This window comes from Lactuca virosa, chromosome 5, assembly GCF_052849685.1.
Source record: "Lactuca virosa cultivar CGN04683 chromosome 5, Lactuca_virosa_CGN04683_v6, whole genome shotgun sequence".
Taxonomy (NCBI): Eukaryota; Viridiplantae; Streptophyta; class Magnoliopsida; order Asterales; family Asteraceae; genus Lactuca; species Lactuca virosa.
The window spans coordinates 317,180,121-317,196,704 of record NC_136430.1 but is presented as its reverse complement, the minus strand read 5'-3'; the positions used below and the strand labels follow the sequence as shown (position 1 = coordinate 317,196,704).

The following is a 16,584-nucleotide window of genomic DNA, read 5'->3' as shown; positions in this document are numbered from 1 at the left end:
TAGAACTATACATGAAGTATTAGGACAAGTTGGACACTACGACTAGGCCTCGGAATATGTAATCGGATTTGGGACGAATATAGCCTGATCAACTATATTTATCCGAGATCGGACTAATGTATGTCGAGGAATGGTCGTAGTGAGCAACAAGTCAAAACTTACCAAAAACATGATCTATTTGAATCAAACATAACATTTAGAATACTATAGGAGTATTTGGTAAATACAACAAGTTAAAACTTTGATACTTCCGTATGTGCTTTAGATAATAGTCAATTCTTAACTCTATTCTCGTACAGACACAATGGCTGGATTCCACCCACCAGGGGATCCCTACTACCCAAATCAGGGCAATGGAGGGTGGGTAGTAGAGGACCCCGAAGAGGATGAGGAACCCATGGAGGAGGAGGAAGAGGATGACTCTGGGACAGACTCAGAACCAGAAGTAATCAACCCACCAGTCGCTCAACCTCCCGCAGTTAGGAGAAACTTTCAGGGACCAACTCCCGTCTGGGGAAGTCACCTCCACCATTGGAGTCAACAGCAAGGATTGCGTCCTCCCTACGACATGTGTCAGTACTTCTACGACGTTAGTGGTGGAAGTTCAGCTGACAGGGCTCTCCCAGTCATGGTGGGCAAAATAGCCAACCAGTCCTACCAATCAGGAGTTCAAGCGAATCGGATTCGCGAAACCAACATAGAGGTACAAGGTAACGCAACCGATATCTGTCGCCTGGACAGGGTGCAGGAGGATGCCCAACTCCACACCGACACACTCCAAGACCAACTAAACACAGCCCTCTCTGAGATAAGAGAAATGAGGGAGCAGCAAGCCACCTTTGACAGGCGTCTTATGGGGGCAAAGCAATCAGACACGAAGTCAAGCTCCAAGCGTAACCTACGTCGCAAGTAGAACTTGCTCGAATCTCAAGCATTTTGTTATAGAATAGGAACTCGGCTAAAAGTCTTACTTTTCTTTAACTTCTGTATCGGAGACCCATAGAGGGGTCGGAATTTTCTTAACTTCAAAATGTAACTTAACATATTGTTTAATATATATGAAGAAACTTCTTTGTGTGTTAATTCCTTGAATACCACTCAGGTTCATAAGTCTATCTATCAGTATACAAACTTTTATTATGAAACAAGCTCTAACATGTGAGTAGGTCAGTCAAATTCATGAATGGACGAAAATAACAAATTTATTAACACACCGCTTCCAATCATTAAAGACTTATGTTCTTCATTCTATTTCTCTAGCAGAACGATGCCGCCCCGCAGATCTACACGCCGTGTCAACAACGCAACACCTCCACCACCACCAACAACAACAGATAACGCCACCTTAATAGCTGTCGTAACAGCTGCATTGACAGCAGCAATGGCACAGATGAGCAATAATGGGTCCGGAGGAGGAGTAAATAGCTCTACGAATGGCCAACGTCAGGGTCGTTCAGGGGATTGCACCTTCAAAGACTTCACCAATAGCAAGCCCATATCTTTTAATGGATCCGGAGGGATAATGGCTCTATCACAATGGATAGAGAAAACAGAAGTTGTTTTTGAGATCTGTGCATGTCTGGAAGTGAGCAAAGTAAAATTTGTTGCTTGTACATTCTCCGAGAGAGCTCTGACGTGGTGGAATGGCCATGTCAAGTCACTAACTCTGGTTGTGGCTAATTCTATGGGCTGGGAGAATCTAAAGCAAATGTTAATGCAGGAGTACTGTCCAAGGGGCGAAGTACAAAAGCTAGAGCAGGAACTTTGGAGCCTTACTATGGTAGGCTCGGACGTCACAACCTATACCAATAGGTTTAGTGATTTGGCAATCCTTTGCCCAGGAATGCTTGCTCTGGAAAGCAAGAAGATCGAGAGGTACATCTGGGGACTGGCACCCCAGATTCGAGGAAGTGTACTAGCTTCCAAACCCATCACTTTCGATAGTGCCAAACAGTTGGCACAAGCTCTTGTTGACCATGGGGTCTGCCAAGGCTTCACAACTGTGGTTCCGAAGCAAACCATAGGAAACAACAACAACAACAACAACAGTACCAACAACAACAGCAAGAAGAAGTACTGGAACAAGAGGAAGAGTCAGTCTTCACAAGAACCTGCCAAGAAGCAACAGATGGTGGCGGTTCATGCCGCTACTACCCCCACTGATGTTCCTGTCACCCATACACCATCAAAGCAATATGTGGGGAACCTACCAAAGTGCACCAAATGCAATTTCCATCACAACGGAAATTGTCGGGAAATGCACTGCAACAACTGCAACAGGAAAGGGCACACTGCCCGTTTCTGTAAAGCACCGGCACGACCAATCACCCAAGTTTCGGGAGTAGGTGTAGGTCAGGCATGTTATGGGTGCGGTGAGGATGGACACTACAAGAGAGACTGCCCTAAAGCCAGGAATGCTGGCGGCATGGGAAGAGTGCTGGCAATAGGGCAGAACGAAGCAATAGCTGATCCCACGGTGGTTACGGGTACGTATCTCCTCAATAGCACTTATGCATGCATACTCTTTGATTGTGGAGCGGAGAGGAGTTTGGTGAGTCATAAATTCAAGCACATACTAAAACAGAACCCTGAATCACTCAATAAGATATTTACATTAGAAATGGCAAACGGTAGAACAGAAAGCACAAACGATATGTACTTAGGCTGCACACTAACTCTAAACGAGCATTCCTTCCCAATCAATCTAATGTCGATCACTATAAAGAGCTTTGATGTCATCATCGGTATGGATTGGTTAAGCCTGCACCATGCCGATATGCTTTGTCACGAAAGGGCCGTTCGCCTAAATCTGCCAAACGGCGAAACTCTTGTCATTTATGGTGATAAACCCAATATCAATTTACAAATCATCTCTTGCGTCAAAGCCCAAAAATACCTGCGTAAGGAGTATCATGCTTTCTTAGCCTACGTGGTAGATAGGGAAAAAGAAGCGAAAGACCTCAAAGACATTCCAGAAGTCTGCAATTTTCCCGATGTCTTCCCTGAAGATCTTCCCGGAGTCCTACCAGAACGACAAGTCGAGTTCAGAATCGATTTAATCCCCGGAGCTACCCCAGTAGCTAAGTCGCCGTATCGTCTACGCCAGCTGAGATGCAAGAATTATCCAGCCAATTAAACGAACTACTCAACAAAGGATTCATCAGACCGAGCTTCTCACCTTGGGGAGCGCCAGTCCTGTTCGTAAAGAAGAAGGATGGATCTTTCCGCATGTGCATCGATTAACGGGAACTCAACAAGCTCACTATCAAGAACAAATACCCCCTTCCACGCATTGACGACTTGTTCGACCAACTCCAAGGAGCGAGTTATTTCTCGAAGATCGATTTGAGATCCGGGTATCACCAGCTACGAGTCTTGGAAGGAGATGTTCCCAAAACAGCCTTTCGAACTCGTTATGGTCACTACGAGTTTGTAGTGATGCCCTTTGGATTAACAAACGCGCCCGTTGTATTCATGGATTTAATGAATAGGGTGTGTCGTACTTACTTGGATCAGTTCGTCATTGTCTTCATCGATGACATACTTATCTACTCTCATAGTAAGGAGGAGCATAGTCAACATCTTCGTCAGGTTTTAGAAACACTTCGTGCGGAGAAGCTCTATGCGAAGTTCTCGAAATGCGCATTTTGGATCCGAAGAGTCGAATTCTTGGGCCACGTAGTTAGTGAAGAGGGAATTCACGTGGACCCTTCCAAAATCAAGGCCATTGAGAATTGGTCAGCACCGAAGACACCTACGGAAATTCACCAATTTCTAGGTCTCGCTGGCTACTATCGCAGGTTCATTCAGAACTTCTCCTGCATAGCGAAACCTCTTACAACACTGACCCAGAAGGGCGTGGCCTTTGATTGGGAGGAGAAGCAGGAGAGAGCATTCCAAAGGCTCAAGCGAGCCTTGTGCACCGCGCCAATACTATCCCTCCCCGAAGGGATAGAAGACTTCATTGTCTACTGCGATGCTTCAAATCAAGGGCTCGGCTGTATTCTGATGCAATGAGGTAAGGTCATCGCCTATGCCTCGAGACAGCTGAAGACACATGAGGTCAACTACACCACCCACGATCTTGAACTAGGAGCAGTTGTGTTTGCTATGAAGATCTGGAGATACTACCTGTACAGTACAAAAAGCACAATCTTTACAGACCACAAAAGCCTACAACATATATTCGACCAGAAGGAGCTCAACATGAGACAACGACGGTGGGTCGAGCTACTCAGTGACTACGAATGCGAAATTCGTTATCATCCGGGTAAAGCCAACGTAGTAGCTGACGCCCTAAGTCGGAAAGAATACGCTGGTCGTAGAGTCAAATCTTTGACTCTAACTATCCATTCACACTTGTCCACGCAAATTAAGAAGGCTCAGCTTGACGCTTTGACACCTGAAAATGTGGCGAGTGAATCCCTGAGGGGGATGGATAAGAACTTGGAGGTCAAGGGTGGCGGAGCCTTATATCTCATGGATCGAATCTGGACACCGAAACACGGTGGTTTCAGAGACTTGGTCATGAACGAGGCACACAACACTCGTTATTCCGTTCACCAAGGTTCAGATAAGATGTATCTGGATCTTAAAAAGCTATACTGGTGGCCTAACATGAAAGCAGAGATTGCTACCTTCGTGAGTAAGTGCCTTACTTGCGCAAAGGTCAAAGTCGAATACAAGAAACCCTTCGGTCTTCTACAACAGCCGGAGATACCGGAGTGGAAGTGGGAGCGGATTACTATGGATTTCATAACCAAATTGCCCAAGACAAAGGGTGGGCTTGACACCATATGGGTCATCGTCGACAGATTGACCAAGTTCGCACACTTCCTGCTTATCAAAGAGACAGACAAGATGGAGAAGCTTACAAGAATCTACATTAGGGAAATTGTACGACTGCACGGTGTTCCCATATCCATTATCTCGGACAGAGATAGTAGATTCACTTCGAGATTCTGGCAGTCGCTACAAAGTTCCCTAGGAACTAGGCTGGACATGAGTACCACCTACCATCCACAGACAGACGGACAATGTGAGAGAACTATCCAAACCTTGGAAGATATGTTGCGAGCCTGTGTGATCGACTTTGGGAAGGCATGGGATACTCATTTACCCCTTGTGGAATTTTCCTACAACAACAGTTATCACACGAGCATAAAGGCTGCTCCATTCGAGGCCCTCTATGGCCGGAAGTGCAGATCCCCTCTGTGCTGGGCTGAGGTGGGTGATACCCAGTTAGCTAAAGGACGAGTTCCTGACAGCACTCTCACCGGTCCGAAGATCATTCGGGAAACGACAGAGAAGATCGTTCAGATCCGTGAACGATTGAAAGCCTCTAGAGACCGACAGAAAAGCTACACAGACAAGCGAAGGAAACCTTTGGAATTCCAGGTGGGAGACCACGTTCTTTTGAAAGTCTCACCCTGGAAGGGCTTGATACGCTTCGGAAAGCACGGGAAGCTCAATCCAAGATACATAGGGCCTTTCGAGATTCTTGCCCGAATCGGCCCAGTAGCTTACAAACTCAATCTACCGCGTGAACTGAGTAGCATACATTCTACTTTCCATGTCTCCAACTTGAAAAAGTGTATGGCCGACGAGACTCTTGTAATCCCACTCGACGAGATCGAGGTCAACGAGAGCCTCAACTTCGTGGAAGAACCTGTTGAGGTCATGGATAGGGAAATTAAACGAACAAAACAAAGTCGCATACCCATAGTGAAGGTCCGCTGGAATGCTAAGCGGGGACCTAAATTCACATGGGCGCGAGAAGATCAGATGCAACAGAAGTATCCGCATCTCTTCCCTAGTCCCTATACTTTTATTTTGTAATTAATTTCGGGACGAAATTCCCTCTAACGGGGGGATGATGTAACAACCCGTTATTTCAGGTAATTATAATGACTAAAAGTCGAGTCTTGTAACCTCTTTGTAAAGTAATAAGAATATCATCGAAAAATGAAATGTTCAAAAAGCTCTGTTTGGGTACACTATGTGGTAGATATCGTGATAAGATTTCCAAAAATGTAAAGAACACTAAAATTCGAGTTATAACGAAGGAGTTATGACCAATCAAAGATTCGTAACACCTACCGGTAAAGCACCGTTAAGCATAAAACGAGAAATTTCAATAAAACACTTTTTAGCCTTAGGTATCTAAATGAAAGTCGTAGATATCTTTAAACCGCGAACATACATAAAAAGAACGCCCCAAATCTGACTTCGTATGAGGAAGTTATGAATTTTCGAAGTTTCTGACCTAGCAGTAGACAGCTAAAAACTCGAAATAGAGATCGAGTGGTCTTTAGCCGACACAGCCTAAACGAAAGTTGAAGACCCCGGCAATAGGAGTACAACAGTAAAAAGTCTGACGAAAATGGACACCCGAGGAAGGAGCTATGGAATTTAAACGGACTTTTCCAGGTCCGGCCTATTAAAAATAATATAATAAAAATAAAGTCAAAATTAGCCGACGGAGTCTAAAAGAAAGTTGTAGAACCTTTTCACACCTACGCGTGCATATAAAGAACGTTGAAATCGGAGCTCGTACGCGAAATTTACAGATTTTACAAGTTCGGGACACAAAACCCGAGGCTGACTCAGCCTCACGACGTGAGGGAAACAGACTCACGACGTGAGTCTGTGACTGATGGGTTCCAGAGCCTATCAACGAGTTGTCAAGTCTACGGGAGGAGACCTGGTCGAGCTCACGACGTGAGCCATCCATGCTCACGACGTGAATTCTCAAAATACCCCCTATAAATAGAAGCTTAAGGGTGCCGGGTTTGGTGCTCATCTCTTTCCATCTAAGTGCCGTTACACTACGTGATAACCCCGAGAAGCCTTACCGAAGCCCTGGTTTTTCATACTCGAGTCCCGAAGGAAGTTCTACACTCCCGAGATCCCCGGGAATCCTGAGATTTCAACTCTCTCTAGTCAAAGTTCTGCTCGATTCTTCTTTCGACTACTTCAAAGCAACTACTTCAATCAAGTGAGTTCATACCCCTATAACTACATTTTCAAATGCTTTATAAATGCTTTTATACACTTTTAAGGGGGGGGGATACAAGTAAACACACGATTATCCTCGTGTGAATAACATAAATTTTTTGTTATACTTTTTGTTATAATCAATCTTATGTGATTGATAACTATCATACGAAAACATTCACATACAACATATCACGAGAACACTTGGTCCTTTTTGGGATAAAACATGTTGTTAAGTAAATATGAAACACTTTGTTTATATATTGAGTATAAATGTTCAATAATGTTATTACAAATGTTATACTTTACATACAAAGTCGACACTACACTAGGGTTTATATACAAACAAATCACACTTTTGGAAAAACTATAATAGGTATAGTTTACTAGATATTCATAAGATTTCACATACTATAAATACTATATCAAGGGAATACTTTCATATACAAGAACAAATGGACTTTTCATCCGTAAATCTATTTGATACTAAGTTTTGTGAGACATTCAACTTCACGTACTTTCAAGTATGCAGTTAAAGTCCTGTATTATATACCATAATCTCTTGTAGGGAGAGCGTGATTCTTGTGTATAGATCTATACGGGATTGACAATCCCGCACCTAAACTGTTAGCTACAGTTAGACTGGCAAGTCTGGGGTGACAATCGTCATAACATTCCAACGCCTGAAGAACGTTGTTACGGGCAGTCTGGGTCAATAGCATGGTTATAAAACTCACATGGAGTATTAAAAACACGTTGATTTACAGGGTTATCAAATGCCTTAGTGATTTTATACATACATAAATCTACTACCCTAGGCACGAAAAACACATTTGCATTTCAGTTTTGGAACTTTTAAACTACCACATATTTATGGAAAAACATTGGATTTCTAAAAGCAAACATTCAAATGAGTTGGGTCTTGGCAGAAGACTACTTTTGTACTAGTAGGAAATATAGGATTTTCTAGGAGTTTTCAAACATATACAAACAATTCATTCAGATTTATACAAACATTTACATTAAATACTTATGAACTCACCAGCTTAAATGCTGATCTACTCTTTCAAATCTACTTGTATTTCTCAGGGATTCAGTAATACAGGTAACTTCAGCTTTTGGAGAAGTGACGCTAAGGCGTCAGTTTAAAACTCATTTTATCATCATATTGTAATTTGTTTAGAAACAAGTATTATTCAACGATGTAACTTTTAAATTATATATATGATGGTTGGTTTACTTTCTTTACTATGTATTCAACTGTTACGATACTACATGAAGTCATCCGCCCTCGAACGATTCCGCCGTTCTGGTTTGGGGGTGTGACACAATCACCTAGCACGGTCATGCTAGCCAGTATATATGTGTTCTTCAAAGACGACACATTAAGTTCACTTTTCAAATTTTGGACTTGTTGCTCCAACATAGAAATCTTATCAATATAACCAATCTTCTCTAACTCTAAGGACACAACTTTACTCTGCAATAAAGAAAGCTCCTCCTCTAACTGTTGGCGGTCAGCCAACTTGCTTTCCAACATAGATTTTTCCTCTTGAAGGGACACCAACTCACATTGGGCATCATTAAGTTCCGCCTCTAGACAGAACCAATCTTCTCCGATTCAAAAACTTTATTCAAAAGGCTCACATAATGATCACATGATGTTTGAACATTACGAGACAACCCTGTTGATGGGATAACAAAGGGCTTCACAAGCTCATATATTTTCTTAAATTCATCTCAAAGATCTCAATTCTCTTGATGCAACTCCCGATTCTCCTCTAACCAAGACATCAGTTCATGACCAAGCACCATATTTTCCACAAGTTTCATTTTGAAAAAATTTCGAATGTGTTCCTTATTCCTGCTCCCCAAACCTAGCTTAGTACCCGGAGAAGAAAAATTATGAAAGAAATACATGGCCGCCTTTGGGTCCAACAAAGATTGGTCCGGTCAATACTCCCTCTGGGGAACATAAATGGGCCCAGAAGGATGTGGAGCATCTCTATCTCGAAGGAGAATGGTCTGATGTAGCTGCTCGACGTAGGAAAGTGGCTGACTGGCACCCAAACTATCAATAATGATTGTAAATCACCAGGATCTAGAGAGTGGGTTCTTTTCACAACCCCACCTCTACTACTTCCTTCACCACTAGATAATGTTGCCGTAAAGGCGACTAAGGCAACTGATACCCTATCTCTTTTTCGGCGAACTAGGCCTTCTTCAACATTATCGCCTCCATTATCCTTATCATCATCATTCACCACAACATGAGAAACATAAACATTAGGAGTCCGCTTGTGAGCAACATCATTAGTATCATACAAATCATAAACTCGTATGGAAGACTCAAACTCGTCTTCGTTCTCATCCTCATCGTCAGTGTTGCTACCTTTATCTTCATCGTCATCATTCAAGCTATCATCAATCAAATACATTTCAAAATCATCAGAGTCCAAGCCCGTGCATAGATCCTACCTTTAATAAAATCTAACAACAAGAACGACATTCAGCTCCCATCTAGGACATTATCAATACAATCAGACAAACGATAAGCATATATATATATATATATATATATATATATATATATATATATATCTTATATCTTATACTATATTATAAAGCATATTAGTTATATTTTGAATTTTAAGAGATATAACTTAGAAAGTTTTTTGTACAAATCAATTATGCATAAACAATTCATTAATACTTTGCAAAAGTTTGAAGACTTGAATTAAGAAAAGTAATTATGAAATTCAATTTGGAGCAAAATGAAAATTTAAAAATATTAAATTCATGTATATAAATTAACTTATATTTTTTAAACTAAACACCAATAATAATTAATTTACATCAATAGTATAAACAAACAATATAAACGTAAATATTTTATTTAAAAGTCGTAACTTTTTATTACATAATAACTAATAATAAAATTTAATAATTATTTCCCGTAAGAAACTATTCACAAAAAAAACTATTTATCATCGTCGCTTTGCACGGGCACACATCTAGTGTGTGTGTGTGTATGTGTGTGTGTGTATGTGTGTGTGTGTATATATATATATACAGAGAGGGAGAGATAGAGAGACAGAGAGCAAGCAAAACAACGAAAACAGAAAAAAGAAAATGAATACCTGGCCCTCGAACATATAGTAAAAGAGTTGCACCCATATATATCCATTGAGGGATCATACCAACTTACCCTAATACAGCCTCTAGAAATTTCTTCATCGACACGTTCAAGTGGGAAATCTTGTCTATACCTTGTGCTAAATCTGAAGTCCTATTTGATTTCTGATCATTAATGGTGTCAGGCAAGTGGAATACATTGCGATATGAGACACGAGACAAATTCAACAAAATAAATTCTTTTTCCCACCGTTTTATTGACTCTGTATGACCCTCAATAAAAATTTGTCCCCTAGAACGGAAATAAAACCAAGCGCCACTACTACATATGCGGGAGAAATATTGGAACAAATCAACGGTGGGAACAACCAAGGAGGCGTGGCATAGCAACTCAAAGCAAACAATCTTGGAGATCGAATTAGGTTTCAATTGGCAATTATAGATCTTATAAGCCTCAATAATCTGACCAAATAAATGGGAAGGAGGAACACGTTAACCGAATTTGAAGTAATATAGATAGAAACCAATCTTACAAGACGGAGGACGGTCATTGATCGCAGTCGTACCAGGAATGACGACGCCATCTTCTTCAATGAGATGATATATTCATGGCAATCTGGTCCAGACGTTCGTGAGTAACGGTTAATGTGAGAGAATGTATTATAGGGCGAAACATTGCGATTTCTGCTTCGAAGAAAATCAAGTGAGAAAGAACATAAATGCTAATTGAAAATATAGTGGGGGAATACCATCCGATGTGATAAAGATTTATAAGGAACAGACAATAGGAAAAACAACTACAGACAAATAATTAGGTTGGGGGCTTAATGTTGTGTGGGGTTCAACCCACACACAAAGGTGGGCCGACAAGACAAGGATCAAGCCGGACAACATCAACGAGGCCCAAATACATACACATGCCGACAGTCAACAACAGTAAAGACCAACCGATCATGCCGAACAAAAAAAACTATAACAAGGGAATCTTCCATACGAATCCCTAGGCAACATCCTGTGAAAGATGGAAAAGGAAATATTATTATATTGAAGGGTTCTACCTTTGCAACCATTGGACATAAGGAACACCTAGTTAGAAAGGCAATGAACCGGACTGACTAGCCTGTATAAAAGGGAACTAAGCACACATCAAACAAGTAAGATATCCTTTCCAAAGACAATCAATTTTTCTCATAAGCCTTAAATCGACATTTAACTTAGGCATCAGAGAGCAATATCGGGGTCCATCCCTCGGTATAGCTTTCTAACCTGATATTTGTCTCTCTTTTTCAACGTGTACTCTAGAGTGCTCATTAGAGACGATTATCACTAACCAACTACAACGTACATGGTGATACCACGTAGCAACAAGGGTTAAACCTCATATGAATAGAGATACAAAAATGGCATAACCTAAACCCTAAGCAACGTGGGGCCTAAACCCTAATTACTAACAATTTCAAGATGAACTCAAGCATTACTTTGATGTTTCCCGATGACCAACAACACGACCCACTAATGTGTCCGGAGACCAACATGATTTCCCTCTTGAGCAAACAAGTCGAGAACATAATTATCTCGATGAGAGATTTCATTTCAACAAGTTTTTCACGATCAAACCAGTAATATACAAGCGATTTCTACATATATACAAGTCGTAACATGCTCTACGTTTAAGCCATCTATGCATATCGTACAAACATTGACAAACACATGGTTCATGAGCTAACATGTAAAAAGGAAAGCCTTTGCATCTTGCCAAACACATGGTTCAAGAGCTAACATGTAAAAAGGAAAGCCTTTGCATATTGATAACCGACTATTGTCAATATCAATAGGTTGTTTGGTAGCAAGCGATGAAAGATATGGCTTCTGGTTGTTTGTTGTGCCCGATAATATTAAGAGTTTCAGCGAATCCATACTAGCTAACTTTACATAGAAGGACTACTTATTAGATTCCAAAATCTCCTATAACCATATTTTCCCCATCCTTGATGATTAAATGGATAGTTTAGCTAACTGATGTGTCACCCTCTTACCATTCTTATGAGTATATGCATTTAATTAGAAACTTAAAAAGAATAAATTATAGCTTGAATATCATCCACATTGTGTCCAATGCTAGGTTCGGGTCTTGTTGGAGCACAACTCCCAGAGGTTTTTAACAAGAGAGAGAGATGTGAGGGTGGATGATTTTTTAAACTTTTTATTATTAAAATATATAAATAACTAAAAAGAAAAGAAAAAATATATTAAAATTGGTAAAATGGTCTTTTCATATGGGCTAAGGACCATCGGTGCAACAAATGCAAAACATAATGATCAGTCATGTCAAAAAACCAATATTAGGGCCAAATGTGTGAATTTTGGCAAACCACATGGACTAAATGTGTAATTCACTCCAAAATTTATTAGTAAAGATTGCAATGATGTAGCATTGTGTGAATAATAATGACATTTAAACCATTTCAACACGTCATTAGAGAGGGGCATATATTTCATTCAGAATCAAGGGCATTTTAGTCATTAAAAAATACAGTCAAAATTCTTTTTACTAGATATTTCAGCCCTTAGAAATGGAGAAAATCCTGAAAGTTTGTTATTTCAAGATTCTTACATAATAATTAGAACACATAAGAAAATGTCAATGATAAAAAAGAAAATAAAAAAAATCCCTAATTTATCAATATAAATATGGGTTTGAATTCATCTTTTAAAGGGCATGTATAATCATAAAAAACATTCTGAATCGCCAAGTGGTTTTATGAGGGTTTTTTTTTCTGCTGATTTTTCACTCTCTCTCTCACTATATATATGTGTATTCTAGAGAGAGAAAGTAATGAAGAGAGATGAGTGAGAGTCTGTTCCTCTCTCCAGCTTTTATGGCGTGAGACACTACCAGTAAGCCTTTGTGTACACTACCATCACCTATACATACAGTATGTGTATAAAATCCTTCATCTTTGCATGCTTCACCAAACTCATTCCCAAAGATCAAAATTTCCCAAAAACCAAAATGAAATATGATGATCATGATTGTATCATCACCTAATAAAACCCACATCTACAATCGGATTCCTTGATTGTTTCAAGCCAAACCCAGATGAAAGAAGGGGTTAATTTGTTATGGGTTTTCCGTTTCCAGTGTTTCTTGATCATTTTCTTGATGTGGGTGCTTTAAATTTCTAGTTTTTATAGCCTTTTTTTGTTGTTTTCAAGATTTCTTGATTTCCCTGTTTTTGTTGTTGTACACTTAGTGTTTATTGATGATGGTTGAGAGAGTTGGGATTATTGAGAACATGGAGGATCAAGAACTTGAAATGTTGTTGGGTGAGATCCCTCATGCAACATCATCACTTTCCCTTCACCATCATCCATCATACGCCAATGGCCATCATCATCATCACCATCATCATCATGTTGTCAATGGTAATCCTCGCGGTAACCCCTCTTTTGTCGCTCCAACAATGAATAGGATGATGTATGGTATGTATAATGATGATGATGATTCATCATCTAGTTACAACCAGAATACATATACCCCCCCTGCTACTGCCTTTCCAAGCATGTTCTACAATGCCCATTCCCATTCATCATCTGATACATCACCATCACCTTCATCATCATCAACTATTCCTGCATTACATGATCCCATCCCCAATCCCCACATCATCTCAAGAAATCCTGATGAAAATTTAATTGATGAACTTGGTAGACTGTATATCAATCAGGATCGCATCAATTCCACTAAATTTGGGGCTTCTGATGACTATCTTGCAATTAACCCTCATTTTCCAAGAACCCCCATAACTCCTGATACTGAAATCCATCCAGCATTCTTCGGTTTTCAGCAAAATTATGGGGTAGTTCCCTCTACCCAATCTTCAAATTTCGACAGGAGTGTGACAAATTATTGTTATCAATGGGGAATTCCAGCTCAAATCGGGAAGACCGGTCCAAAAGCTAAGGGTAACACTAACCATAGCGCCCATCGGTTCCACCACATGGCAGCCGGTGGTTCACCGAATATTAGAATCACCCGTGGTGGGCCCGGTTTATCAGCTAGTGACGATAGTTTGATCATTCAAGGTGAAGATTTAAGTCGTGTTAGAAGCAAAAGGTTTGAAAGCCCTTGTGAAAATAGCCGAACTAAGGTTTATTTATCGTGTTCTTCTCATTTGACCGAAGCTCAAAGACACATTTTTATGATGGCTAAAGACCAACATGGGTGTCGTCTTCTCCAAAAGATTTTCGATGATGGAAACTCACAACATGTGCAGATTGTATTTAATGAGATTATCGGACATGTAATCGAGCTTATGATCAACCCTTTTGGGAATTACCTTATGCAGAAGCTTCTGGAAGTGTGCAATGAAGAACAACGAATGCAAATTTTGATGGCAATCACTCGTGAACCAAGGGAACTTGTTCAAATTTCATTGAACACTCATGGGTAATCTTAATAAAATCCGTTTTCTTCGATTTAATGTTGTGTTCTAACTTCTATCCTTCAAAGAATCTAAAATTTTCATTTTCTTTTTATAGAACTCGAGTTGTACAGAAACTTATCGAGACTCTCAAGACAAGGCAACAAATCAAGCTTGTGGTTTCTGCTCTTGAACCAGGGTTTCTTGCTCTTATAAAGGATCTTAATGGTAATCATGTCATTCAGCGTTGCTTACAGTGCCTCAGTAATGAAGATAATAAGGTTTGGATTTTCTTGATCAATCTTAGGCTTACTTTACGAGTTTACTGGTCGAAATCATGATTTCTTGCATCGTACTTATTGAATCTTCCCGATAAAAATGAACAAAAGGTTGTGAAGTGTGATCATGCTGACATGGCAAAAAAAAACGTTTTGTATAAACTTCATTTGGTTCTTGATTGATCACAGTTCATCTTTGAAGCTGCTGCAAAGCATTGTGTTGAAATTGCCACACATCAACACGGTTGTTGTGTGTTGCAAAGATGCATAAATCACTCAATAGGTGAGCATCGCGAAAACTTAGTCTCAGAAATTTCAGCAAATGGACTTCTTCTAGCACAAGATGCATTTGGGTAAGTCTAAATACAAGAAATAGCAACCTAATTGTATTTATTTGTACACTTTAGTATCACACCTTCATTTCTTTCTATTATATCATTGTACTTGAAAAAAAAAATCAATAATAACATTGCTATTTTTTTTTTGCAGAAACTATGTTGTACAGTATATTCTGGAATTGCAGATTCCTTCAGCTGTGTCAAAGCTTATCTCACAGTTTGAGGGTAACTATGTGCATCTTGCAACACAAAAATTCAGCAGCCATGTGGTGGAGAAATGTTTAGCAGTGTTAGATGGTCAAATCAGGTCAACCATCATCCGTGAGTTGATCTCAGCCACTCATTTTGAACAAGTGCTTCAAGATCCACATGCCAACTATGTTGTTCAAACCGCTCTTCGTGTTTCTGAGGTCCGTAATCTTTCATAAAAGTTACACTTTACTTTAACTTCAAAAGGTTAAATGCAAGAAATAGAAATTTTACTTTTATTTTTTTCTATAGCGTTGTATTTTGAAAAATCTACCTATTTATAGTAAGGTTGTGAAAGTAAGATTCAATAATAAAGAAATAAATGAAAGTAGGTTGCTATTTATTGGATGCAGGGTCAGCTTCATAATGCATTGGTGAATGCGATTGAATCCCACAAAGCGATCTCAAGGAACAGCCCGTATTCGAAGAGGATTTTCTCCCACAAGCTTTTGAGGAGGTGAAAGAATGAATGTATTATCATAATGTTGTTGTTTTGTGTGTGGTTTAGGGGCCAAATTGTTTTAGTGATGCTTGTGTGCTCGATTTTTTGGTTGAATTTGTGGCGTATTCGAGTCATAGATAGAGAATGAAAGCAAATTTTGGGTTCAAGTTGCTTAAAACTAAAGTTCATGACTATGTTGATGTGGTTTCTCTCCTGTTGTCTATGTAACTTTTGGATGTTTACTCTTTACTTTTAGAGTCCCTTTTCCTTGGTATAGGCACATTAAAGGGCCAGGTCTAATGGGCTTTTTTGGGTCGGGCCGAATCTTTTTTGGGAGGACCAGTCTCATAATCAGGCTTTCTAATGCATTCATGATACATCTTGAAACAGTAAAAATAAATATTCATCTATTCTGAAGAATACTAAAAGCAAAATCATAAATATGATAAGTACGTCTCTATCTATTTGTTCACAATTTATAAAATCTTTAAAACATAAGCTAAAAAGTTCAAAATCATACCTTGAATCTAATCATCTAGTACAACATGACAAATCATTCATCGATAGTATTTCCCTCTTCCAAACTCAATTAGCCCAAAAATTTTGAGTTGCAAACAACTCGTTTTTTAAGAACAGTAGGTCATCTCAAAATTGAAGGATGTGTAATTCGAACTTGGATCCACTCCATTTGGAGTGATTAAATCCCAAATGAACACCACTAG

General features: G+C 39.7%; 1 protein-coding gene across 1 annotated transcript; it reads left to right on the top strand.

Moving 5' to 3' along the window:
* Nucleotides 1-12,875: 12,875 nt before the first annotated feature.
* On the top strand, nt 12,876-16,071 carry LOC145112560 (putative pumilio homolog 8, chloroplastic). The gene is made up of 5 exons (XM_079048711.1): nt 12,876-14,581; nt 14,674-14,836; nt 15,023-15,186; nt 15,323-15,581; nt 15,774-16,071. Exons 1-5 carry the CDS (start codon nt 13,395-13,397, stop codon nt 15,879-15,881), a joined length of 1,881 nt encoding a protein of 626 aa, XP_078904837.1. The 5' UTR covers nt 12,876-13,394; the 3' UTR covers nt 15,882-16,071.
* Nucleotides 16,072-16,584: the final 513 nt, after the last annotated feature.

Bases quoted from the DNA above. Each gene is read 5' to 3' on its own strand.
- LOC145112560 (XM_079048711.1), top strand. From the start codon at position 13,395: ATGATGGTTGAGAGAGTTGGGATTATTGAGAACATGGAGGATCAAGAA. The intron at 15,187-15,322 runs GTAAGTCTAAAT...TTTTTTTTGCAG, and splicing joins CTAGCACAAGATGCATTTGG to AAACTATGTTGTACAGTATA. The intron at 15,582-15,773 runs GTCCGTAATCTT...TATTGGATGCAG, and splicing joins CCGCTCTTCGTGTTTCTGAG to GGTCAGCTTCATAATGCATT.